General features: G+C 42.1%; 4 protein-coding genes across 5 annotated transcripts; 2 read left to right on the forward strand and 2 right to left on the reverse strand.

Moving 5' to 3' along the window:
• Nucleotides 1-390: 390 nt before the first annotated feature.
• On the reverse strand, nt 391-3044 carry LOC146362768 (uncharacterized). The gene is made up of 4 exons (XM_084919228.1): nt 2655-3044; nt 2229-2310; nt 1902-2123; nt 391-1813 (listed from the first exon to the last, which is right to left on the reverse strand). Exons 1-4 carry the CDS (start codon nt 2706-2708, stop codon nt 1416-1418), a joined length of 756 nt encoding a protein of 251 aa, XP_084775354.1. The 5' UTR covers nt 2709-3044; the 3' UTR covers nt 391-1415.
• A 367-nt stretch (nt 3045-3411) lies between these two features.
• Nucleotides 3412-11117, forward strand: LOC146362769 (kelch-like protein 7). Its single transcript, XM_084919227.1, has 12 exons — nt 3412-3881; nt 4010-4112; nt 4638-4731; nt 4829-4953; nt 5028-5203; nt 5299-5473; nt 6533-6675; nt 6944-7184; nt 7408-7609; nt 7702-7799; nt 7918-8101; nt 8499-11117. Exons 1-12 carry the CDS (start codon nt 3753-3755, stop codon nt 8662-8664), a joined length of 1836 nt encoding a protein of 611 aa, XP_084775353.1. The 5' UTR covers nt 3412-3752; the 3' UTR covers nt 8665-11117.
• aste1b (asteroid structure-specific endonuclease 1b) lies at nt 10625-15566 on the reverse strand. 2 transcript variants are annotated; one of them, XM_084919225.1, is made up of 8 exons: nt 15461-15539; nt 15097-15205; nt 14555-14817; nt 13833-14099; nt 12714-13717; nt 12387-12618; nt 12065-12257; nt 10625-11761 (listed from the first exon to the last, which is right to left on the reverse strand). In XM_084919225.1, exons 3-8 carry the CDS (start codon nt 14790-14792, stop codon nt 11425-11427), a joined length of 2271 nt encoding a protein of 756 aa, XP_084775351.1. In that variant the 5' UTR covers nt 14793-14817; nt 15097-15205; nt 15461-15539; the 3' UTR covers nt 10625-11424. The 2 variants fall into 2 exon arrangements, with proteins under 2 accessions (XP_084775351.1, XP_084775352.1); XM_084919226.1 differs by lacking the exon at nt 15097-15205 and having other exon boundaries at nt 15461-15566.
• smarcc1b (SWI/SNF related BAF chromatin remodeling complex subunit C1b) lies at nt 15352-23650 on the forward strand. The gene is made up of 28 exons (XM_084919224.1): nt 15352-15610; nt 15909-16028; nt 16331-16416; nt 16509-16590; nt 16680-16772; nt 16891-16960; nt 17054-17123; nt 17210-17285; nt 17601-17726; nt 18029-18111; nt 18200-18306; nt 18407-18466; nt 18604-18632; nt 18747-18862; nt 18950-19021; nt 19105-19218; nt 19504-19657; nt 19762-19872; nt 20967-21026; nt 21163-21421; nt 21556-21627; nt 21717-21763; nt 21849-21951; nt 22047-22189; nt 22523-22657; nt 22831-22963; nt 23138-23224; nt 23312-23650. Exons 1-28 carry the CDS (start codon nt 15443-15445, stop codon nt 23377-23379), a joined length of 2844 nt encoding a protein of 947 aa, XP_084775350.1. The 5' UTR covers nt 15352-15442; the 3' UTR covers nt 23380-23650.
• The last annotated feature ends 497 nt before the right edge of the window (nt 23651-24147 follow it).

The following is a 24147-nucleotide window of genomic DNA, read 5'->3' on the forward strand; positions in this document are numbered from 1 at the left end:
ATGACCATGTGACAATAGCCTTTAGAACAATGGATTTTTGGAAATTAATTATCAACATGGCATATGACCATGTGTTGGTGGGCTTTTAGGTTAATAACAGTGGGAAAGCTGCGGTTTTTAATCAGTTAATAGAAGTCCGTATATTGAAACAGTAAAACATCCCACGCACAATCACGACAAACCTCCAGTTTAGTTTTCAGCTGCTGTTGCAGTGAGCTTTCATGTCATATCATATCAGCTCTGTCATGTCTGGGAAACATACCAGGCATGAAGTTCGCAATCTGTTAAAGCAGAGTCCAGGCAGAGTTGAGGGAAAGCTTCGCAGAAATCAGTGAACCTATTCTGGTAAAAGTCACACACACACACACACACACACACAAAGTAGTGGCACGTTTATAAATTTAATTCTGGAGTTCAGACAAGCTTTGTCATTGCGGTGCTATTTCTAAAAGTCTGATGAGTATGAAACGATGAGCGGTTGTTAGATAAAAGTGAAGCGGCATTGCCCCCTAATGTTGGCTAGTGAAATTACATGTATTCGGGAAAGAAGGGGACCTACTGTCCTCATTTTCAACTACACAAGTTGCCAATTCCACAGGCACCCATACATCCTCATACCACCAGAGAGTGGAGACTTTTGAACTGAGCACTGGCAACAATTGTCTCTTTAGTCCAGAGGATGGAGCTTCCCTGTTTTTGATTTGATTTGTCTGACCACATTGCCTCAGTCCAGGTTAAGTGCCTCAGGGAAGACAGCAGGGTTTTTTGACCATGTTCACATATGGCTTCTTCTTCGCATGATACGCCTTTAACTTAAATTTGTGAATGACATGGCAACGCATGTTTACAGACAATAATTTCTAGAAGTGTTTCATGAGCCCATGTAGTGATTTCCATGACAGGACTGTGCGTTTAATCCCGTGCATTCAGATTTTCAGCCTTGTCTCTTGTGCACAGAGATTTGTCCAGATTCTCTGAAACCTTTGATGGCATTATGCACTGTAGATACACAAATATATTCAAAGTCTTCACAATTTACATTGAAGAACATCATCAAAGCTAAATCTAGAAGAAAAAAAAAATTCTAAAATGGAATATTTAACACAGTTTGAAGCTTGAGCTTTTGGCTTTTACACAGTTACACACATCCAGAGTTCATTATTAGAACCTTAAGCAAGGTTAAGTATGAGCATCTACCACTCTAACAATACATATGACAGAATGTAATGACGCAAAATAAAAAAAACACTTTAAACCTATTTAAAGTGTTATACGTTTCTATTATAATCAAATAATAAAAGGAGATATGACAGTCTTGATACGATTGGTGGGGATATTTATGGAGATAACCCATGGAAATGCTGTACTTCCGCATTGTTGTCAGTTAAAACAAAACTTTTAGAAAGGTATGTGCACTACAGTTGAGCCCCTGCTATCTGTGCAGCCTCAGTGAGAACTGCCGTGGCCTGTTGTCTGTATCCTTGAGACAACTCTTTGGCCCTCCTCACTTCCCTCATGTTCTCCTCCAGGTTCTCACTAAGTCTCCCTTGTTCTTGGTAAGTTTCTGCTGCCTTCTTCACTTGCTCAGCCATTTTATCATGGCTACGGAGCAACCAGCCGATAAGCTCTTGAAGGGTGGTCCCCTTTGAAATGGTCATCCTGGTGCCGTCAGAAGCACCCTTCAGTTCGTTCTGAGCCCTTTGCAGACGTGGAGGAAGCGGTTTCCCCTCACCTGCGCCCTCAGACCTCACAGGAACCGCACTGAGGAAGAAGTCGTAGCCCTTCATCTTAAGAGAGACCTGGTATGTTGGTTCTGGAAGTACATGAGTTTTTAAAAAATGGGGGAGGGAGTGAGGCATCAGCTACCATGTAGCGTGTGTTAAAAAGTATGTGTCACTCACCCTGTTCCTCTCTAATCTTCCCCAAACACTGAACAAAAGCGAGGGTGTCATCATGGGAACAGTCACAGCTCTGCTGGAGGTTTCTTATATGCTGCACCATGGCCTCGTAGCCTTCCTGCTGCTTGTTGAAGGTCTCAGCCATCTCCAAAAACCTCTGATCCAGCTCAGGCACGCACACTCGCCTCATCACCAGCCGTCCAATCCGTCTCACAGTCTGTGCATCTGAGTAGAAAAAAAGAAAGCACGAGTAACACAGCAAGAAAAACAGGTGGATCAAATTCATCTGTCATTTTTATAAGTATTAAAAAAAAGACTGAGATGACTTGCCGCTGTCCGCTGATGAACGGCTCAGCCTGGCGGATTCAGCACTATTGACTTCAGAGCGTCGGGAATCCAGGAGAGGCCGTCTCTGAAACAGCGAAAGTTGGTTTTATTTACATAGTGTTTTTTCTTTTCTTCTTCTTGTGCCACAAATATTAGGCATATTTGATCATGTGTACCAGTGCAATGATGTGATCATAAACTCAGCTTCAATATTATAATAATTATGTTTCAAATCCCCAACAAAAGTAGATTATTAGGTGAAGACCCAGTAATGCTACATTACAGCAGTTAAGAGGATCCCATCATTTTACTTGCAATGGAAAAATCGAGCGAAGCGAAGCTGTATAGTTTCCTTGCTAAACTCTAAGGAAGCCACTTTACGCTCTTATAAAGACACCATAAAACCCAGTGCAGCGCATAAACACATACCTCATTGTTGTTGGAGTTATCGCCAGAGAAGCAGCAACAGCATAAACGGAACATTTTCTGCGGCTCTGTGGCCTCTCAGTTTGTTTTCAGGTCACTTATTTCTAACAAGGCAATTGTAGTCCGCATTCTCCGTGACGTCAGCGTCATGAGAGTCGAGGAAAGAAAAGCTTCCTGGTTTTGTATTTTACACTGTTGTACAGATAAGAATTCAAAAGGTGCAACGACAGGTGAGCTATTACAGCGCATGCGCTTTGCATGCCGCAAAGCTGAAGCAGCTTTGATATGCCTGTCCGATAGGATATAAAACTACAGTTTTGTTCTGAATAATAGAGTTCGCAGAAATATACAGTTAATATACAGCTAAAGTCCAACCAGAGCAATAACTAGTGCAGTAAACAAACACCCTGACTAAAAAAAACCCCTATATTATAATTAGTCCACAACCTATTATAACCTATATAGGCTTCGTCCCACCTATTCTGGAGACACGACATGACTGTAAGAAACAGCCTTTTCTACAGTTACTCGGAGACACTGACATATTATTCCTCCAGGTGAAATTAACTGTATCCCAACTGTACTATAGAGCTATAGAGAAACTTTTATGTTTTATTCACACCTGCTGTTTATGAAAACCAAAGGGAACTGCTGGGCTTATTTCACAACTCTTCTTGGTCTCAGAGTTGTAATACAATTTATGTCCAGGCTACAGGGGGCAGCATTACGACAGTCTGTGCAGACCACAGAAGAAGGCGAAAAAGACGGAAAAAGAAGAAGCAGAAGAAGAGCATCACAACAACCAGAAAAAATTGAGTTCTAGCTACACGAATGAACAATTAAGCTAACACGTTGTGCTTATTTGTTTTGTTTTTTAACCCCTGGCAGACAAATTAATTTATCCATATGTAGAAGCCGCCGTGAAGTTGTCGGCCTTTAAATTCATACATTCACAACAAGCTGCTGTCGGGGTTTGCAGGAAAACTGCCTGTAGCTAGGCGACAACAAAGAGACTACAGCTGTACGCCATAGTCATACTGTTAGCGTTGGTGCCAAATCCTTCATTTTTTCCTTCGTTTTCCGTCAAGTAGTCAGACTGACATGACGGGGATGGCTTCTCCAGAGAAGGCGTCAAGCTCAAAAAAGAAGGGCGAGAGAAAATGTGCCACCAAAGAGGAGTACAGGCAACTGTCCAGCATCATGGGAGTCATGAACAATTTGAGAAAACAGGTGTGAGTGTGTGTGCGGGAGAGAGAGAGGGAACACGAACCAAAAGTACCAGGCTGAATATCTTTAAGAGGGCTTTACATTAGGCATTTCCTCTGTTCTGACACCTGATTACTGCGTGTGATTTGCAGGGTACTCTCTGTGATGTGACCCTGGTGGTTCAGGGAAAGCACTTCCCTGCCCACCGAGTGGTGCTTGCTGCTGCCAGCCACTTCTTTAGCCTCATGTTCACCAGTAAGTCTGACAAACACAAACCAAGACCAATGGCGGCATATTGGGGGAGCAAGAGTGTGATTTCTTATTATATTTTAGAAGGTAGTAGATGCAGATATATGTTGCATAAATAATCAGAATTGTGGATTCCTGTTTTTGGCTTTTAAAAGTTGAATGAGCAAAAGGAAAGAAATTTATATGTAAAAGTAGATGCCAGGAGAGCATGTATTGCACCTCCACACCCCAAAGGCTGTGTCCTCACTGCAGAAAAACTGAATATTTTACTTAGTGTCATCTGCCCACTCCTAATCTAATAAAGGCAAACATAGGAATTAGTCTATTTAAGTAATTACATTGATTGTGCGTTTCTCAATAAAGATGGCACAAAAGCTGAAAGTTTATAACCACCCCTATAACGATTACTATGTATTTTTATGCATAATCTATTTATTACTGCTTCCCATCTTGACACACCGACAGTGATGTTGTCATGTAGTGCTAGTACACTTGTTATATTTGTGTTTGTTATATTTTCTTTACTTCTAGCCAGAATGATGGAGTCAATGTCCCATGAGGTGGAGCTCAGGAGTGCTGAGCCTGAGATTATTGAGCTGCTGATTGAATTTATCTACACTGCAAGGTAAGAATTGTGTATCAAATTAATTATTACAGAAAAAAAAAACAGAAGCAATTTTATTCAGAGAGGCATGTTTGTTTTTTGTTTGTGTGTGTGTCAGAATCTCCGTGAACAGCAGTAATGTCCAGTCATTGCTGGATGCAGCCAATCAGTATCAGATTGAACCTGTGAAGAGGATGTGTGTGGAGTTCCTTAAAGGACAGATTGATGCAACAAACTGCCTAGGTGATTGCACAAATACAAATCTTCCATTTGTGTTACACATGATATTTACTTACTCTTGTTCTGTTCTCCTGTAGGCATTTCAGCCCTTGCAGACTGCATGGACTGTCCAGAGCTGAAGGTGGCTGCAGATGATTTTTTTCAGATTCACTTCACTGAAGTCTATAAATTGGATGAATTTCTGCAACTGGATGTTGCGCAGCTCACACATCTGCTGCACCAGGACAAACTCACCGTCCGTGCTGAGGCCCAGGTACGCATGTATACATCCTTTAAATATATTTGTGCCAAAGAAGACGTCTGTCACCAAAAATTTGTTAACATGTTCTTCTGTTGCGTTGTGCTCAGATTTATGATGCTGCAGTGCGCTGGCTGAAGTATGATGTGTGTAACAGAAAGCAGTACATGGTGGAGGTGTTGGGGTGTGTTCGCTTTCCACTGGTTTCCAAAACATTCCTCTCCAAGACTGTCCAGGCCGAGCCCCTCATCCAGGACAATCCACAGTGCCTCAAGATGGTCATCGGTGAGCAGGAAGGAATTAAAAACACATGCACGCATGTACAAATTTTACATTTCAAGTGAACAAAATGAGCAGACAAAGTTAACTGTCTCGTTCATGTCGATAGACAAAAAAAGCACAAGCAGTCCACACTGGCAAAAAAAAGGTTTTAAGAATGTTTTATAAATGCATTAAAGGAGTAATATCTCATTTATATGTAAGTATTTAGACTTCTCGTGCGGCACCCTTGGGTCCAGTCTACTTGGAATTATCCTAGAGCCCTTGCTTTTGGAAGTTTCTCTAATTTTTCTCAGCAGAATTGTTCAGAAGGTTAGTTGCTCAGTGACTTCTTTCCCCAAAACACTGAACTTATCTGCTGCTTTTTGGTGAACTCCCTGCAGGCCTACTCTTGAGGTCTTAGCCACCTGTTTAACTAAGACGCTCTGTTTCACATTACTCAGGAAGCCTGTTAGTTATTCAAAATTTCTTCCATTTAAGCATGGCTGAGGCTGCTTTTAGTGCTTTAAAAATATTTGTAATCCTTCCCCAGATCTATACTTTGGCACAGTCCTGTCTCACAGGTCTGCGGAAAGTTCAACTCAACTTCACCTCTTTGTTTTCAGACGGGTGTGAGTCTTTAGTAATTGTGTCCAGTCCAATTATTATATTGCTTGTAGAGGGACGAGTTAAACTGTATAAACCACTAACAGGTAGATTCCACCAGAGCTCATAATACGGGATCTGAATACTTCAGTAAATGGGAAATTTCGTAACTCTTTCCTTTTACTTTGTCATTGTGGATTATTGCATTTTGATTAATTGTGGAAAATAAATTCACTCCAATTTTATCCAAGTCTAACACCCTCTAAAACAAAATGTGAAATACTTGAAAGACTTGATAATTCTATGCATGCCCTGGAGTCGTAGAAGTGCTGAATCTTAATCTAAATGATCTACATCATACATTATTATGATAGCAAAAGATAGATGTATAACATATATTGGGTATTTCATTACCTCAAAGGGCTGCTCGCTTTACTTGAGCACACACACAAAACAAAATAACCAATGCTTTTCTCCAAGGTGGGATGCGTTACCACTTGCTCTCCCTGGAAGACCGTGAAGACCTGGGAGAGAGCAGTCGGCCACGACGCAAGAAGCACGACTACCGCATTGCTCTGTTTGGTGGCTCACAGCCTCAGTCCTGCCGCTACTTTAACCCGAAGGTACCGGGCTGCAAATGCTAATGAGTTATAGTCACAGGGGCAATCACACCAAAGAACAATTAAAGGGAGTGCAGATATGTGCTCTTGAGTATTACAGTATAATTAATAAGCTAAAGATAAGATTGTTTTGTTTTTTTAAAAAAAAAAAGGTTTTAATTTTACAGGCACCTAATCCGTTCTTTGGTTCACAAAACACTCTATGAGACTTGAGTTTAGTCAGGTCTGTTGAAATCATATTTGGGAATGTTTACTATGGTTTTCCATACAGGACTCTAGCTGGACCGACATCCGCTGCCCCTTTGAAAAGCGCCGTGACGCCACAGCTGTCTTCTGGGACAATGTGGTTTACATTTTGGGTGGCTCACAGCTCTTTCCCATCAAGCGTATGGACTGCTACAACGTCCTGAAGGACAGCTGGTACTCCAAGCTGGGTCCACCCACACCTCGCGACAGTCTGGCTGCCTGCGCTGCCCAGGGAAAGATCTATACATCTGGGGGATCAGAAGTAGGTAAGCATGAAGTGAGGGGAGAAAAGATTTAAAAATGAGAGACTCTGGGATCTTGTGCAACTACCCAAAGAGATGCAGACATGGGATGGGGAAAGTAAGCTGGTTTGTGCTACTGTTATTACATTCTCTAAAAAAGTAGGAACATTTAAATAGTAAAGATGTCTTGTTAAAGCATAGATAATGATTTCTTCACGGTTGACTGACCACCAACATGTGCCTACAGGCAGCTCAGCCCTGGACCTTTTCGAATGCTACGACACCAGGACAGAGTCATGGCAGATCAAAACAAGTATGCTGATGGCGCGCTGCAGCCATGGATCCGTGGAGGCCAACGGGCTCATTTATGTTTGTGGAGGAACGGTGGGGAACAATGTCTCTGGCAGAGTGCTCAACAACTGTGAGGTCTACGACCCCAACACGCAACAGTGAGTCAAACAAACATATAACATACAACGCTTCTTAACGTGTCCATTTAAAGTGCCATTGGCCTGCTCCACTCAATTTTTGCCTTTCACAGATGGAGGGAGTTATGTGGGATGAGAGAGGCCAGGAAGAACCACGGACTGGTGGTTGTAAACAACAGGATATATGCTGTTGGAGGGCAGGGAGCAATAGGTAATTCATCGTCCCCCCAGATTTTTATACCGCCCATGCACTCCCCGTCATTTTTTTCCTACCTTCAGTGGCCCTAATATGCAATCATATGCACAACTGTCTGTGTGTGTGTTTCTAGGTGGACTGGACTCGGTTGAATACTATGATATTGCAACTAACGAGTGGCGTGGCGCTTCACCTATGCCGTGGCGAGGTGTAACTGTGAAGTGTGCGGCAGTTGGTGATATCATCTATGTGCTGGCAGGATTCCAAGGAGTGGGACGCCTTGGACACACCCTGGAATACCACACTGATACTGACAGGTTGGGTTATTAACTGAATACTACCCAAATAATACAATTTGATTGATACTGCTGAAGAGTCTTTATCAGTAGTATGTGAACACCGCATGACCACCTTCTTCATTGACATTTTCATTAAATTTTCAGGTCTGGCTATTTCATTCATTAATTCCTTAGTTGTTTTTGGTGGTTACTGTAGCTGGGTATATATTGCTAATAGGTGTAATAGCGTATTAGCTAATAATCATACTAGTAAAAAAATACTCATAAACATGCTGTCAAACCATTTGAGTTGCATTTCTTCACAAAACATTGTTCAATTCAGTCACCTGGGCAACGCAGGCTGTAAATCTATACAGTTAAGTAGTAACTTGTTTAAACGCTGAATCGAAATATTCTGATTTTCTTCTTCGCTCAGGTGGGTGACTTGCAACAAGGTGCGAGCGTTTCCCGTCACAAGCTGCCTGATTTGTGTGGTCGACACCTGCGGAGTCAACGAAGACGAAGACATGGACCTCATAGACTCTCAGCCACATGCTGCAGCCACTGCCGCATCATCTTCCTCAGCCTCATCATCCTCATAGCAGTAGAGGTAGTTTAAGCGTACTCGTATATTGAGTTGTGATGCTTGTCGACAGTTCTGACAGCCAGTGAACTGATTTCTGTGGGCTTGTTTTTCAGAAAGGAGCTCATAGTAAGGGTAAGGCTGTAAAGTGGTTATGTTCTTTAACCAGTGAAGTAGGCAGTTTCCTTTTGGCTACTCCAAAATTTTATGTCCTAATTCTTTGGGCTGGACACTAGTTTCATCTATCCATTCTCTGGATAGGTAGTAGGATTTAAAATTTGGGATTTAGATATTCATCTGAAGGCCTGTTAAAAAGCCTGCCAACAACTCTACTGCTGTCACACTGTTGACCTGTCTCTACCTACTGCTCAGTGAATGGCAGCAACAGTGAGAGAGCAGCAGGACTCGGTGATGAGCTGTGGGTAGTTTTTGTTTGCATCTTGTTGCCCAGACAGGGTCTGTGTTCTGGATGAGAGAGAGAAATGTTGCTTCTAACTTTGGTCTTTGAATGTTTTAATTCACATATAAACATAGCTGAAATACGTGGGTGTATGTAAGGTCATTTTTGTTTGATGTTGCATGGATGGATGGATCCAGTTGGATCCAGTAATTCATTGGACAAACTGTAACTGTGCCTCCGTACATAACTCCAGTATATTTTGAATTAGACAATCAAGATGATCAGACTGGCAGCTATAATTCAGAGGGGTTTACATTTTCATACATTGGAGCCTCTGAAAATGGCAGCCTAAGTAATTAACGTCTTTTACTGATGCTTTACTGATGCTTTTTCAGGTGTGACAGCAGCAACAAATGCTAGTTACCGTGGTTCATTTGCAGCCAAACACGCCCATACTAACATTGCCTCCATCATCTTTGACAGATGATGTGGTACGGTTCATATCATGACCTGTTTCTCCTTCTCCATAGTTTTCTCTTCCCATCATCCTAGTACAAATTCATCCTGGTCTCATCTGTCCAAAGATTTATTTAGACCTGTACAGGCTCTTTTAGATGTTTTTAGCATAGTTTTCTTTAGATTTTCTGAAGGAGTTTTTGTTAGCCGCAGAAATAATTCTGTCATCGTTTACTTTAGTTGTCTTTTGTGGTCTTTTTGGCCCTTTGGTGCATTCCTTCTTTTTAAAAAGCCACTCCTAAAGTTTCTGCCATCTCTCTGATAGGTGTATTTTGGCGTTTCTGGATACTTCACTAGTATGAACATCTCTTTGGGCCTCATTATGTAAAAACAGTGAAGAGTTATAAAATACAAATGTTGAGACTTTGAATCAACTTTAGATATAATGACTGTGTCACATGTCATGAAATTGAAATGGAACAGGGCTCATCTAGTGATGAAACTAGATGATCGCCAATTGTCCAATTACTTTTTGAACCTCTAAAAAATGGGGGACTGCGCAAAAAAAAATGCAATACCAAAACAGTTAATGCAAACTTTTTGTTAAACCCCCTGAATTAAACCTGAAGGCTTGAACCTCAGTCACATCTTGATTATTTGATTTATGTGGTGGTAGTGGTGTGCAGGAGCAAAAGTACATAAATTGTTTCTTTATTCAACAAATTATGGACCTAACTGTAATTTTAAACACTTTTCTTTTTCAGTGCTCAGAAAATAGCATTTGAGGGACATGTGCAAATTTTCAAGGGCCAGTGGGAAGTTTTCCCAAATTCATCGAAAAAAAAGTTCTTATGCTTTTTAATGTTTTTCTTAGTTTATGTGGTTTACTCTGTTTGCTTATCTTTTTATCACTTCTGTAGTTTGGCTGCTTACAGGAAGGTCCTGTCAATTCAAACCCAGGACCTTCTTGCTGTGAGGGGACAGTGCTAACCATTGAACTGCTGTGTGAGCATTTCATATTGTATATTCACATGTCATTTTCTTGTTACGGTGTAACTTTTTTGCTGTTTGACTTTAATGTGTGTAAATCAGTTTGTGAAAGAAAAACCAGTCAAATACTGGCTGGGTTTATATTTTATTTTATTTTATTTTGTTTGGTCCTTATACAAAACACTGTAAAATTAGATTTTTTATAGGCTGTAAAATATTCTGTGTCAAAGTGTAGATACAGCATCTGTAAGTACTTAACTCTTGGCTGTGTGCTGATTTAACACTAGTGTAGCATCTTACTGTTCAGTAGCTTTGTGTTGTGCCTTTAAAGAGAAAGCGTTAACATTTTATTCTTAGCTATAAGCAGTTACAATTAAAACACATAGCTCAATGTGATGGTTTAAAAACACGTTTCCATTCCTTTTCAAATACAAATATGATTAAAAATATAAGAGCACCAAGTTAGTGAAACATAAGGCAGCTGCAATGAAATGAAGAAAATGTAAGATTTTATAAAATGCTCCAGACTTTTTCATTAGCTGCCATACAACTTTCTGCTCATGTTACTGACAACTGTTTAAATGTTGTGCTCGAATATGTAAATAAAACTGGGAAGCTGAAAACAAGTGCATTCATTAGAGTAAGATTACTTTGATAAAAGCTCATGATGCATAATGATGCTGAAATTGTGTAATTTGTGGAAAAACTGATGTTCTGATATGAATGTATGTCTTTACAGACATTACTCGAGATGGCAATGCACAATTAAACATTATGACTAGAGGAAGTTAAATTAGTGCAACATACACAGTGGTAAACATTAAGAGCTGTCATTTTTCCCTGAGCAACTGTTGTAAACCACTGACAGGCCTTCCTTAATTTGGCCCCCGAGCAAGTGTCTTTTATCCATCTGTTAATTTTTCTGTCTCCCTATCAATAATCCTCATCGTCATCATCAGACTCTTCCTCGCTCATAAGGAGAGCAAACCGGTTGTTTATCTCATTAGCATCTCTCCCCCCTCCCTGAGCTCCTCTTCCTCTTCCACCTCTCCCTCTTCTTCCTCTTCCTCTCCCTCCCCGCCCTCTGCCTCTCCCCCTCCTCCCTGATTCTGAGGATGAGTGAGTGGCTTTGGAACTGCAGTTCCTCACAGCATTCAGCAGGGAGGAGTAGAGCTGCGCAGACAAAGATCCCCCAGGCAGCAGAGACTCAGCATTTCGGCCTCCTTTCAGATACCTGACGAGGCCGTGCACCAGCGTACCACTGAACAACCTGAGAGACACAGGGAGTGAGAACAAGGCAACAAAGATGCAAAAATGTACTCTAAAAAAATACTCTTTACCATCGTGGTATAACTGTGGACAGATATCACATATAATTATTATCACCCCATTTGTGTAAGCTTAGCAGAAAAACTCCAAACTCACTTCAAATGTAATTAAAGCTTTCTACATGTAAATCTAGAGATAATTCTCTTTTTCCTTGCCAGCTCCTGTTTGTTGGTTGCACCTCTAGTTCTAATGCATACAGAGTACCATTTTCTTTTACTGTATGTCCCTGACATACAGTACTTACCATGAGAGATTAGGTTCTGGCAGCGGCAGCAGCAGTAGCTGATTTAGACAAAGTGCACTCCAAAGGCAGGCCTGCCATTGGCTGAAACTGTGAGCCATTCCAATATCTACTCCCCGTCTCTCACCTGGTCTCACACGTTGTCGATCCAGCCCTGCACACACTTTATGTTCCAGAGCCCAGTTTGGCTGCGGGACTGCAGTGTTTGAAAGCAAATACAAGCTTTTAGGTAATGACAAGGAAAATGAAAGTTTGGCATGTTACTAAGGCATAATAGTCTTTTTAACCATGTCGAAGAAACCAGGAGGGATACAATCCAACTAACCAGTGTGTTGATAGTGGATAGCTCCAAGCTGTGTGTTCAAGAAGACCTCTCCATAAACCATGCCTAGGACCAAAGCTTGCACCTGGGGCTGTGAGGGTGTCGGTGTGGCCTCTCGAAACCAGAATCCTGTCACAGCTACAGCCAGCTGCAGGTGGAAAGGAACGGAAACTAAGGCTGACTGGTTCACGCCCAAAACTTGTAACAGGGCACCAAGTCGGACTGCTGCAGGAGCCTGGAAAAAAATATTGAAAAATACAATCAGATCATGTGGAAAACTTCTAACTCCAGACAGATGCAAAACAAATACTGATTCTGAAAAATGTTTACCTGACCAAGTCCAGCCAGGTGTACATGGTTTCTGAGTGGGACTGCCTCCACTTCCATCTTCTTCAAGTTCAGGTCCAAGCGATCATACTCTTCCACAGAAATGGGAGCGCCCTGAGCCTGGACTGTTGATGACCCAGCTGCTTGTTCCTTGCTAAATGCTGCATTCATGCTCTGACCCCTACCTCCACACCCCCTTCCTCCTCGCCCTCTCCCACCTCTCATTCCCTGTCTGTTTTCTTGCATCCTCATATCTTGTATTTCACCTCCTGGCCCCTTCATTGGCTGTGTACCACCAACTCTTCCTTCAGTTACATTATCTTGAGATCTGTGCAGTAATATCCCGTATACAGCCTGCCGAATGGCTCTAGAACTACAGTGGCTGCTAGCTAGTTTACTGTTCTCCACCTGCGGGATGAGAAGGACCCTGCGCATCACCAAAGCATCAAGCACCAAGGGAGGAAGCCGACCCTGAAGTGCTGCTGTCGACAGGCACTCCGGCAGCTGTGCCGGCCCAGAGGTCTGCCCTCCCTGAAATGCCTTACCTCCAGAAAACCAGCGGGCCACAGAGCTCGGAGCCTTGATATGGTACTCCTGCATACATGCCAGCAGCCTGGATGCGAGACCACCCTTCTGCCCTCTTTTGCCCTTACAGGCTTCCTCCCCCATTAGGCTGCTCACTTCTTCTAAGGCCTCAGCCACAGTTTTAAAAGAGGACAGCCAAAGAAGGAGGCCTTCAATACGAGAAGGGGGTGATCTACCTTTACCCCTGCCGCCACCTCTCCTTAACAGACTTGCATCTAACAGAGAAAGAAGGGTTTCAGTATCTTTTGGAGTTCCGTAGTCATTTCCAGTCAGAACAGCACATAAAGGGAGCAACTCGGGGTTCATGCCCCCGAACAAGCGACACAGGCCGGCAGTGGTGTAGCAGCGAGCTAAGATGTAGCGTTGCGAGGCTTTACCGTTAAGGTTGGTCCACTGGAAAAAACGGAATGGCAGATAACCTCCTAAGATCAGAAAACAATTGAGATAGATACCACATGAGAAAATACATACTGCAAAATACTGTTACCACCAAAGGGCTATTTTGAATCTGTGTTAAAGTCCAGAGACTACCCACACCTGGAAGGTCAAAGATATAAAAGTCACTGTCATTTGTCAGCACTGGGCATTTCCACTCTTGTGCCAAGCATGCAATCTCCCAGTCAGCCTCAGCTGGACACTGGATGAGTGGGACTCCACTCTGGATGAGGATCTGAATGAAGACGTCTCTTGTAAGAATGGGGAGAACAGAGCCATTGCGGCCGTGAGAGAGGTTGTCTGCCTCTTTTATCCTGGACTGCAGGCGCTGGCGTAGAGTATCAAACTTCTTGTTACTGGGGTCCATCCCTAATAATAATTAAAAAGATAGGAAAACAGATGTTTGCAGGTGTTATAGCAATATTTAATGTGAAAAGTGGTTTTTGCTTTAGGTTTGTGCAGATTAAAGATATAAGCAACAAAAGCATTCATGAAAAGGTAAAGGATAAAAAAATCTAATATAGTTCAATGATATAATGATTTAATAAGCTACAGACCTATCTGTTATTACAATGAAAAGCAATATAAAGATGACTGAAGTTAAGATGTCCTATTGAAATTAAGGGGAATGTTTACTAAATGAGGTGAGTACTTAAATTGAAGATATTAGATGATGTTGTACCCAAATACAGAGAACTTAAAAAAGAAGAATAAAAAGAATAAAAAGAAAAAGAAATAATGTAAGCTGTCCCCTTTTTTAAATGTCTAGAAAAGTACATACTTGAAACATCCTAACTTGACGGCCTTGTATAAAGCATCTTTACCTCCATCCAGAACCACATATGGCTGGATGTTACAGGTTGCCAGTGCAGTGAGGAACTGGGTGAGCAGGGAAGCAAAGGCATCGTAGTCCCCTCCGTGCAGCTGATCCAATCCGTGGCTAAAGTACAGGCGGAAATAAAGACTGCAGCCATCGATAACGAGCCGACTGTCCCTAAACTTCACATCTTGTAGGAAGTGTCTGTTCCCCTCCACAAAGGTCGTCAGACCATGGACACCCATTACATCTCAGGGCGTGGACGAGTTCCTAGAGTGAGATGATGTATAAGATAATGGTACTCACGATGGTTAAAATGCACGAAAGACAGTTTCTGTGCAATCATGCAATAAACGGAAGGTAACTGCCAGAAAATGACAGGAGTCACAGTTCGCTCCAATGTGAAGTAACAGACACACAGACTGTCGGCTGGAAAATTATGACTCATCGGAAGTTATTGCAACATAAAGCTCTGAGTAACTGACGACAAATGACATCCAGAATCAGCCGTATTTAGTAGAGCAGTAAATGTTTACGAGTTGTACTAACCAATGACACTTTCTTCTCTTTACTTGCTTGAGTGTTTTTCTGTCTTGCGCAGTTCCTTCCTTGTACTTCAAAATAAAGTTCCCGGCTAGTAACAAACGTGTGTATTCCTCTGTAAACACGATAATATCTAATTTTCCTCTATATAAAAAATCAGCAAAGAACACGCGCAAATAAAGCCACAACACTGTAGAGAATAATGACAGTTAAATTTTAATTAATTTGAAAAGCCTTACGCTAAATTGCGTTTGCGTTCTCGCGAGGGAACACGAGAACGCAAACGCTAGCGAGGGCGCTAGCCAGTTTTGTTCTCACGTTTGAAAAATAATTACGTTTTATTACGACCATAATGTCCGGAGGAACAAACCTCGGGATTCCCGGGACAAGCCAAGCCACCCCCGGTGCATTTGCACACCGAAAAAAAGACAGCAGCCCGTCCGCTAGGTTTTGGGAGAGTCCGGATACTTTAGCCCAGCTGGAAGTGGTGAGACAGTGGATCGGGAAGCACTACAAAAAGGTAGTTAGCCGACCAGGAAGCTAAGCAAGATGCTAGCCGCTCCCCCTCCCTGTTAGCAAGTCCAGTGGGTTACAGCGTAAACATACGGTTACGTGTTCACACTGGCTGTCTAGATATAGAGAAATTAAGTCAGCGGACCCTGCACAAAAGGAAAAATATACAAACGTGAAGTGCAAATCTAGCGCAGTCGTATCACATGTAAATACAGCCCTAAGCTTGTGTATATAATAGAGTATTGAGTGGCACTATAAATAAAAATTCTACTCCTATCTAATTTCAAACCCTCTCTGTTTGTTAGTATGTTCTGGCGGATGCCCCATCTTGCCAGGTCCTGGCTGCAGTCACCCTGCAGCTTCTCCAGTTCCAAGAGGATGCATTTGGCCGACAAGCTACCAGCCCTGCACTCACCAAGCTGCCTGTGAGTCTATCTCTCACTGTCTATCCAATTGTCGTCACAAGTGACTTTAAAATGCCTGATAGAATTGGCTTGTAAGTCGCTGTAAGTGCCTCACTTTGACTTTGTAGTGTACTTGGAGTATTAAAGTAGTAGTAGACTGATTATTGATTGATGAGTTTAAAACTGTGGAAGCAAATGCTTGCCTTTAAGTATGCGTGACACTTAATAGTGAAGAGGATAAAAACAACAACAACACACACATATGAAAGTTGTTCACGTCCATGACCCAAACCCACAAGAAAACCTTGTTGATTTCTCTACAGGCACAGTGCTTCCTTGACTTGCGACCAGGTGATGGACTCTGCCACATTCTTGGCACAGCTTACAAGTTCAAGTTTGATCAGGGCTGGTGGGTAGTTTCCTAATACGATCCCTAACAGATCTCATTTGCTTCCACCTGTGTCCTTAATATCTCTTTGTTCTCTACCTATTTTCACACAGGCGAAGGTTTGACTTACAGAATCCATCAAGGACTGAGAGGAACGTGGAGATGTTTGGTACAATTGAAAAAGCACTGATCCAGGTGAAAACCGCAAATCTCAATACACACAACTGCACACACATACACACCAAGGACTGTTCCTTCACGAACTTGAATATTTGTCACAACAGAACAACTGCATGTCATTGCCTGTCGTATATCTGGACCCTACACTGGATCAGGATCTGGCTGGCAGACTAACTGGCATCATCACCAAACATCAGGTAAAGTACTGCAAATAAGCAGGAGATTATTTGTAGCTCAGAGTGAGACTAAATGTATGTAGCTCTGATACAGTAGTTGGATTTCAGTGCTACTGATTCACAGTTTGTCCCCCTGCAGGGTACTGTTACAGAGGACAGAACGCTTGCCAGTCATCACATATATCCCTGCCCTCCCTTGACAGAGGAAGGTTAGTTAAAGTTTGTATGTGTATATGTGTTTGCTGATGTTATGATGCCTACCACTTAGCTTAAATACATTTTGTATACACATCTGTTTTTAGATGAATGGATGCGTCCTGTCATGCGGAAAGACAAGCATGTCTTGGTACACTGGGGCATGCACCCTGACAGGTAAAGCAAGCACAAACACACACACACAGGTGCTCACACACAACACTTGACCAGCATGAAGTGACAACGTCTCTTGTCTCTTACAGTTATGATAGTTGGCTGTCATCGAGTGATGTTGAGGGAGAGGTTGAAGAGCTGCCACATCCAGAAAGGCCCTGGAGGGTTAGTGTGGCACCACATACATCATGCTGTCAGGAGTTAGTTACTGCTGCAGTTACTGAGTGATGTTTGTCTTCAGTTTTCTTTGTCAGACAGAATGTGATTGTCAGCGGGGACATTAAGGAACCACGCGTACTATAAATAATAGATGATTTTATATAATGTCTAAAAAATTTACAGAAATTTTACAGCTGACTGAATCCTATTCATTTAGCATGCTCTGTATTCATTTCTTACACTTGATGAGATACAGAAGTATGCATCACTCATTAATATTCAATTTGTGTGGGTGTGTGTGTGTGCGTGCGTGTTCTCCAGGTCCATGCTGGTTGGATTCTGGACACGGATGTTTTCAACGAATGGATGAATGAGGAAGACTACTGTGTGGACGAAAGGAATGTGCCAGTCTTCCTCCGGCAGCGTATTCACCTCCAAGACGACCAGGTTTGTGTGAAGTAGTAAAAAATGGCACTGGTCTGTAGGCTTAGGAAGGAGTTCCCCTTTTATTAATGCATGCTTACGTGTTAACAGTTTAATCAACTGCAAAAAGCAGGTGTGATCCTGTTGTGTGATTCTTTTGTTCTCAGAATTGTAAGCAGACGCGCTTCTTTTCCCATTTCAGACAATTCTCGTAGAGATGAAAAACAGCTGTCAGATACAAAGTTGCAAATCCTGCTCTTTTTTTTCAAAATAGTCTCTATTCCGTTTTTAGTTTATATCCATCTGCCTTTAACCTTTTGTTACAGGATCCAAAGTCTACACCCTCCAAAAAGAGAAGGCGCTCCCCGTCCCCTCCCTCCTCTGAAGGCAGGAAGAAAGGAAAGAAAGGGTAAGACATAGGTGTTTCTTTTAATAAGGGGCTGTTCTTTTGGGTTGTCACAAAAGGTATCACTGTTGATTTGTGTGCTCACACACAGGAGAAGGCGTGGACAACAGGACGAAGAGCCAGAAGAGGACCTGACCAAAGACATGGAAGACCCGATTCCTGTGCCTAACATGGAGGAGGTCATACTACCCAAGAATGGTGAAACTCTTGAAGACAGTGTCCAAAACACATTAAAAATGTGTACATTTCCTTTAAAGTGTTTAAATGTGTTTAATATTTTCTTATCCAATCTATGTAGTCAACCTTAAGAAGGACAGTGAGAACACTCCAGTGAAAGGAGGGATCATGGCTGACCTAGGTAGGCATGCTTGTGCCATCGTAAATGCATACAGAGAAGTCTCGAAACATTAAAATATTTTTTTTAAATATGTCATTCTTATGTTTATGTGTGATTTTTGTTTTTTACATCCTTGTAACCACTGTCTTTTTTTTCAGACGACCAGGAGGATGATTTCCCAGGACGGGTAAATATGATGTCATTTCTCTCACTTAAAACGTTTCTAATTGTAGGAATTTTGGGTTTAGTTTCCAGATTTGAAAAAGTAATATTTCTCTGTGTATTGCTCATCTCTCTTTAGGAAGATGAGGATGGAAGAGCAGAGATCCCACGCCTATCAGAGGGAGAGGAAAACATCACAGAACAAACACATCACATAATAATACCGAGCTACACATCATGGTTCAATTACAACTGGTAAAAATATGTATTTGCATTTACCTGTATGCTGAACCTCTTAATTTTATTCAAAAGACCTAAAAGCTCCCTGTGCATCTTGTCCAGCATTCACTCGATAGAGAAACGTGCACTCCCTGAATTCTTCAATGGGAAGAACAAGTCAAAAACTCCTGAAATGTGAGTACTGCTGATGTTTAGACTTTACCGCTATTACAGATGATGGAGAAGGCCTCAGTATAGCTTTCTTTACACCTTTGCAGCTACCTGGCATATCGTAACTTCATGATCGACACATACCGGCTGAACCCCCAGGAATACCTCAGTTCAACATCCTGTAGACGCAACCTGACTGGAGACGTTTGTGCCCTCATAAGGTATAACTTTGTGCGTGTGGGTGTTTGCTGTCATGTGTGTCTGCCGCATCTGCTAAATTAGGTTTAGTGTGTAGGTGTTCATCTGTGAATGTGTTAGTAAATGAAATCTGTTAATGCTGGAAAGGAGCAGTAGGTGGTATATGTGTCGTTAATGATTCTGTAGTTAATAAGTATTTGTGTCTAAAACATGTTGAGTTTGTTAATGTATTTACATGTGTTTGAGCTATAGGGGCTGTTCCAGCTACAGCAGATTAGAATTAATATGAAACAAATGTTTGTGTCCAGGGTTCATGCATTCCTGGAGCAGTGGGGTTTGATTAACTACCAAGTGGATGCAGAGAGCAGGCCTCTCCCTATGGGACCTCCACCCACCCCTCACTTCAACGTACTCGCTGACACGCCATCTGGGCTGGCCCCCCTGCAACACAAACCGCTCCAGGTTTGTCGTGTTGCTGTTGCGCAAAGCTCTCAGCACAGACAAGTTTAAAACACAGTTTTTGTCACGTGAAACATTTTCCGACAAACTCTTACTTTTTTCCGCAGGTGTCAGCTTCACAGCACATGTTGTATTTCCCAGAAAAGAGCAGAGAGAAACCTTCAGACTGCCAAAACTTTGGTCTGCGTACTGACATCTACGCCAAGAAACACCCTAAGGTCCTACACTGTTAATACAAAAATTTTAAAAAATAGTTTATAATGGTGCTTACGGTAAAGAGCAACTACAGCTCAGTACAAGTCTTGATCCAGTTTTCATTTCTTTATGTTGTGCTTCCATGGTGCCAAGTCTTGAGAAATAGTTCTCCAGACTTTCTGTCCAAAGTTCTCTTTCGAAAGTGGGTACTTTTTCAAGTATCATTTTAAGGCACTTAAACCACTTGACATATGAATAATAAAAAGGCACCAAACTCATGGGATGAACCAGTGTTGTGTCTGACACAACCAGTATCTTCAGGCACTTTGTGTCTTGCAGCCTGACGCAAAAATACAGAATTTGTTCTCATTTCTTTGGTCGAATCTGTGAAAAATGCTAAAGATAACACAGCTTGACAGACATAAAAATAGTATTTTTACACTAACAAGGTGATTCTGAAAGAGCTTTTAGCTGATGAATTGGCGTTTCAAAGCATGGTGTGCAGTGTGTCCTTAAAGAAATTGAGCAAACCGGACAAGTGGAGGCCTGATAGAGAACAGAACAAAATGCAGCAAACATCCAAAGAAGAGCTTTAAATGTCCTTCAAGAAGCCTGGGGAATTATTCTTTAAGACTACTTAAAGAAACTGCAAGAAAGCTGCCTAAGAGAGTTAATGGATTGCATTTATATAGCGCTTTTCTAGACATTCAAAGCGCTTTACAATTCCACTATTCATTCACTCTCACATTCACACACTGTTCAGGGTGTGTTAAAGAATAAAGGTGGTCATACCAAATATAAACTTTGAAGCTCATCATAATTGTACAAAGTCAGTTTTTCCATGCATGTGTACATGTTTTAATAAATCGCTGCATCCACATCCCATTATCCCATTTTTCTAGCAAAGTATTAAAGTGTAGCTCAAGACTTTTGCGGAGTGTTATAAATCTTGAAGATGCGTCTTAATTTGAGAGGTTTGTTTAACAGCAAGTCTCAAAATTCCTTAAAAGAGACACTCTTCCGCTGTGTCTCATAGAATAGACCATAATGTGTTTTATAACAGTGTTATACAGGCTTTATTCTTAAATTATTGTCATATTTGTGATACTTGTCTCAGACTAAAGGAGCGAGCGCAGGAAGAGAGTGGACAGAGCAGGAGACTCTTTTGCTGTTAGAGGTAAGACCAGTAACTTTATCGTCACATGCATTTTGCATTTTTTATTTATGAGATCTTTTATGTAATGAGATCTTTTACGTAAGCCCTTAAGCCTTGTTCGTCTTGGTCTCTCTATCACCACCTCTACGTATCTCAGGCCTTAGAGGTTTACCGAGATGACTGGAACAAAGTTTCAGAGCACGTGGGCTCCAGAACGCAGGACGAATGTATCCTCCACTTCCTCCGTCTGCCGATAGAAGACCCTTACCTAGAAGACTCTTCGGCCTCTCTTGGTCCACTGGCATATCAGCCTGTGCCTTTCAGCCAATCAGAGAACCCTGTTATGAGCACCGTGGCCTTTCTGGCATCTGTGGTGGATCCTCGTGTGGCATCAGCCGCAGCTAAGGCAGCATTGGGTAAGACTACAGAGGGAAGAAGGTTCATTTCTGTGTAATCTAGGTTTTTAAGTACCTCTGAGATAGTATATCGTATACACAATGTTTGCAAAACAGGGGAAATGTGTGTTGTGACTGTTGCTTTCTGCTTTCAGAGGAGTTTTCTAAAGTGCAGGAGGAATCGACGGAAAAAGCCTCTGAAATGTTGAACCAGCCAGAAAAGAATGGTAATGCTGAAATATAGAAAGGCAAAATTGCACATTACTCTCTCACTGTGCTGTCATAATGTAACATTTTATTGCTTTGTATCTTATAGAAGCGGTAGATGCAGAAAAAATGGAGCCAAATTCTAACCTTCATCAGGTAATGTACCAGTAGGAGCTCAGAGAGTTTATTGTGTGTGCTGGTGGAGTATGTTGCTTAACTTGAGCGTGTGTTTGCATTTCAGGTTACTGTCAGGACTGACGGGCTCCAGGTGGAACCCAGCTTGCCAAAAGTGGAGGGAGTCAAAAGAGAAAATGCTGAAAATATACTTGCTGAGGAGAGAGATGGTACATCAATATGTGCGCTACAGTGAATATGCATCTTATGTATGCATATACGCATCAGCGGCTCTAATAACGAAATTTTCTCGTGTGCGCTTCAGCAAGGGGAGATGGCGACGAGAATGCAGGCCGGCGGGAGGGGGATGGGGACGACGGGAGGAGAGTGATGGAGCTGGAGCTGGTGGAGGGCAGCGTTGCCACGGCAGCAGCAGCAGCTCTGTCCTCGGCTGCCACGAAGGCCAAGGTAAAGCCCACCCACTGGCTTAAAATCCAACCAATCGTGCATATATAAACTAAAGAAATGCTTAAGTGGAGGGTTTGGTTTTTTTTTTCCATTTATTCCACAGGTTTCCTAGCAACCAAAACAGATGTAAAATATCTTGAAGGTTACTTGAAGGAAACTCTCCCACTTTGCATATAATTGATTGGGGATATATGAAGAATATACTGTATACTTCCCAGTGTTTGTCTCCACTTCCTGTGGTTGTTTTTCGTGTGCTACATTCTTAGCTATTACAACCACCATACCAACTACTGTTGTCTTCTATCACTGTCTTTTTTTACTCTGTATTTGAAGCATTTGGCAGCAGTAGAAGAGAGAAAGATCAAGTCGCTGGTTGCTCTGCTGGTGGAGACCCAGATGAAGAAGCTGGAGATCAAGTTGAGACACTTCGAAGAACTTGAAACCATCATGGACCGCGAGAAAGAGGCTGTGAGTGATAACGATGTCTTCTATTATACAGGGAAACTTTACTTAACTACTCCATGTCTTGTTGCTCATTTGTGAGCTATAATTCCACACTCCAGTAGATCTCTGAAAGGTTTGTGTCCACATAGAAACCAAAAACAGTACTTAACACCTGTGCATATGTGTGTCCCATGCAGTTAGAGCAGCAGCGGCAGCAGCTGCTGACGGAAAGACAGACTTTCCACACTGAGCAGCTGAAGCAGGTGGAGATGAAGGTTCGCCAGCAGAGGGAGCAGCAGGGGCAGCCGGGTTACACAATGCAGCATTCAGGTCTGAACATGGACACCGAAAGCATCCTATCAGTCTATAAATATGGTTAACCCTTCAATTCTTTATATAAAACCCATAACATGATCACATTGTAAGGTGCATCCACTGCCACAGAAATCGGTTCAGTCCTGTCTGTTAGTCTGCCATTGAATTTTAATCCCTTTTCCTCCCTAGGCCAGTCCATTCCTAACCGAATGATGCCTGCAGGAGGAAATGCCCAAACAATGGCTCCTCGACACCCTGGAGCTCCAAATGGCATGTGTGAGTGTTTTCCGCTGTTGTCCTAGATTTATTATTTTATATTATTTTGGAGTGTACTGACACAAAGTTCTTCTGTCACTATCTCAGACCCACCCTCACAACCTGATGGGATAGCACCAGCTCCCACTGGTCCTCCATCATCCAGTCACAGCTGAACTAATCAGAAAACAGCACGTGCAGGTGTGAATACATCACTCCTCTTACAATCTAAACCAAGCATCTGGAACAGCTGCTCACAATTAAACTCTGCAACGCTTCAGTAGTTTCATTTCAACACTGAAGGATTCGCAAACAGGTAGACACAGTTGATGTGTATTTGTTCAACAGTGCAGCTCATCCACTCTTTGTGAACTGTTTGTGCTCTGATGTCAGAGTTGAGAAATCTGTAGACTGAACTCTGCTCATTAAAGGTTCTTTTTTATGAAACAGTTTTGTTGCTTTTATCCTCGTTCAGCTGGTTTCTTTGTGACTTTGTGCTATTTGCAGTGGTCCACCTTCCAATCCATTGGCATGTTGGCGGTACACATGTGCCAGAATATCATTTCAAATTAAATTACAGCCTGTGATTTGAGCTTTGAAATCATTATCATTATGTGTATGGCTTGTTAACGCAAACACCTAATCGTCAAGAGGATCTGCTGAAGTTTAAAGTTAATTTGGGGGGTAGTCTTCCCACACAGCCATCTCTAGAGTTAACAAAAATGGTTAAAAAAAAAAAAATTCCATTGAGTGGCAGTTCTCTGGGTGGAAACGCCTCATCTGCTTTGAATAATGAGGTAATAATGAAGAAAATGGCCAGACTGATTCAAGCTTACAGGAAGGATGCAGCTCAAATTACTCACTACAACAAAGTTATACAGAAGAGCATCACTGAATACACGTTGAATCTTGAGGCAGAGGGGCTACAGCAGCAGAAGACCACA

This window comes from Perissodus microlepis, chromosome 22, assembly GCF_051167445.1.
Source record: "Perissodus microlepis isolate ML-2025 ecotype Zambia chromosome 22, ASM5116744v1, whole genome shotgun sequence".
Lineage (NCBI taxonomy): Eukaryota > Metazoa > Chordata > Actinopteri > Cichliformes > Cichlidae > Perissodus > Perissodus microlepis.

What these genes read in the sequence shown, in the direction of transcription:
- LOC146362768 (XM_084919228.1), bottom strand. Translation starts at nt 2,708, where the DNA reads ATGTTCCGTTTATGCTGTTGCTGCTTCTCTGGCGATAACTCCAACAAC. An exon ending in ATAACTCCAACAACAATGAG is followed by an intron (nt 2,311 to 2,654) that starts GTATGTGTTTAT and finishes TCGCTGTTTCAG; the next exon opens with AGACGGCCTCTCCTGGATTC. An exon ending in CCGTTCATCAGCGGACAGCG is followed by an intron (nt 2,124 to 2,228) that starts GCAAGTCATCTC and finishes TTTTCTACTCAG; the next exon opens with ATGCACAGACTGTGAGACGG.
- LOC146362769 (XM_084919227.1), top strand. Translation starts at nt 3,753, where the DNA reads ATGACGGGGATGGCTTCTCCAGAGAAGGCGTCAAGCTCAAAAAAGAAG. An exon ending in CTTTAGCCTCATGTTCACCA is followed by an intron (nt 4,113 to 4,637) that starts GTAAGTCTGACA and finishes CTTTACTTCTAG; the next exon opens with CCAGAATGATGGAGTCAATG. An exon ending in TGATGCAACAAACTGCCTAG is followed by an intron (nt 4,954 to 5,027) that starts GTGATTGCACAA and finishes GTTCTCCTGTAG; the next exon opens with GCATTTCAGCCCTTGCAGAC.
- aste1b (XM_084919226.1), bottom strand. Translation starts at nt 14,792, where the DNA reads ATGGGTGTCCATGGTCTGACGACCTTTGTGGAGGGGAACAGACACTTC. An exon ending in TTATATCTTTGACCTTCCAG is followed by an intron (nt 13,718 to 13,832) that starts GTGTGGGTAGTC and finishes TTCTGATCTTAG; the next exon opens with GAGGTTATCTGCCATTCCGT. An exon ending in TATCCACTATCAACACACTG is followed by an intron (nt 12,258 to 12,386) that starts GTTAGTTGGATT and finishes CAAACACTGCAG; the next exon opens with TCCCGCAGCCAAACTGGGCT.
- smarcc1b (XM_084919224.1), top strand. Translation starts at nt 15,443, where the DNA reads ATGTCCGGAGGAACAAACCTCGGGATTCCCGGGACAAGCCAAGCCACC. An exon ending in TTGAAAAAGCACTGATCCAG is followed by an intron (nt 16,591 to 16,679) that starts GTGAAAACCGCA and finishes TTGTCACAACAG; the next exon opens with AACAACTGCATGTCATTGCC. An exon ending in TTACACAATGCAGCATTCAG is followed by an intron (nt 22,964 to 23,137) that starts GTCTGAACATGG and finishes TTTCCTCCCTAG; the next exon opens with GCCAGTCCATTCCTAACCGA.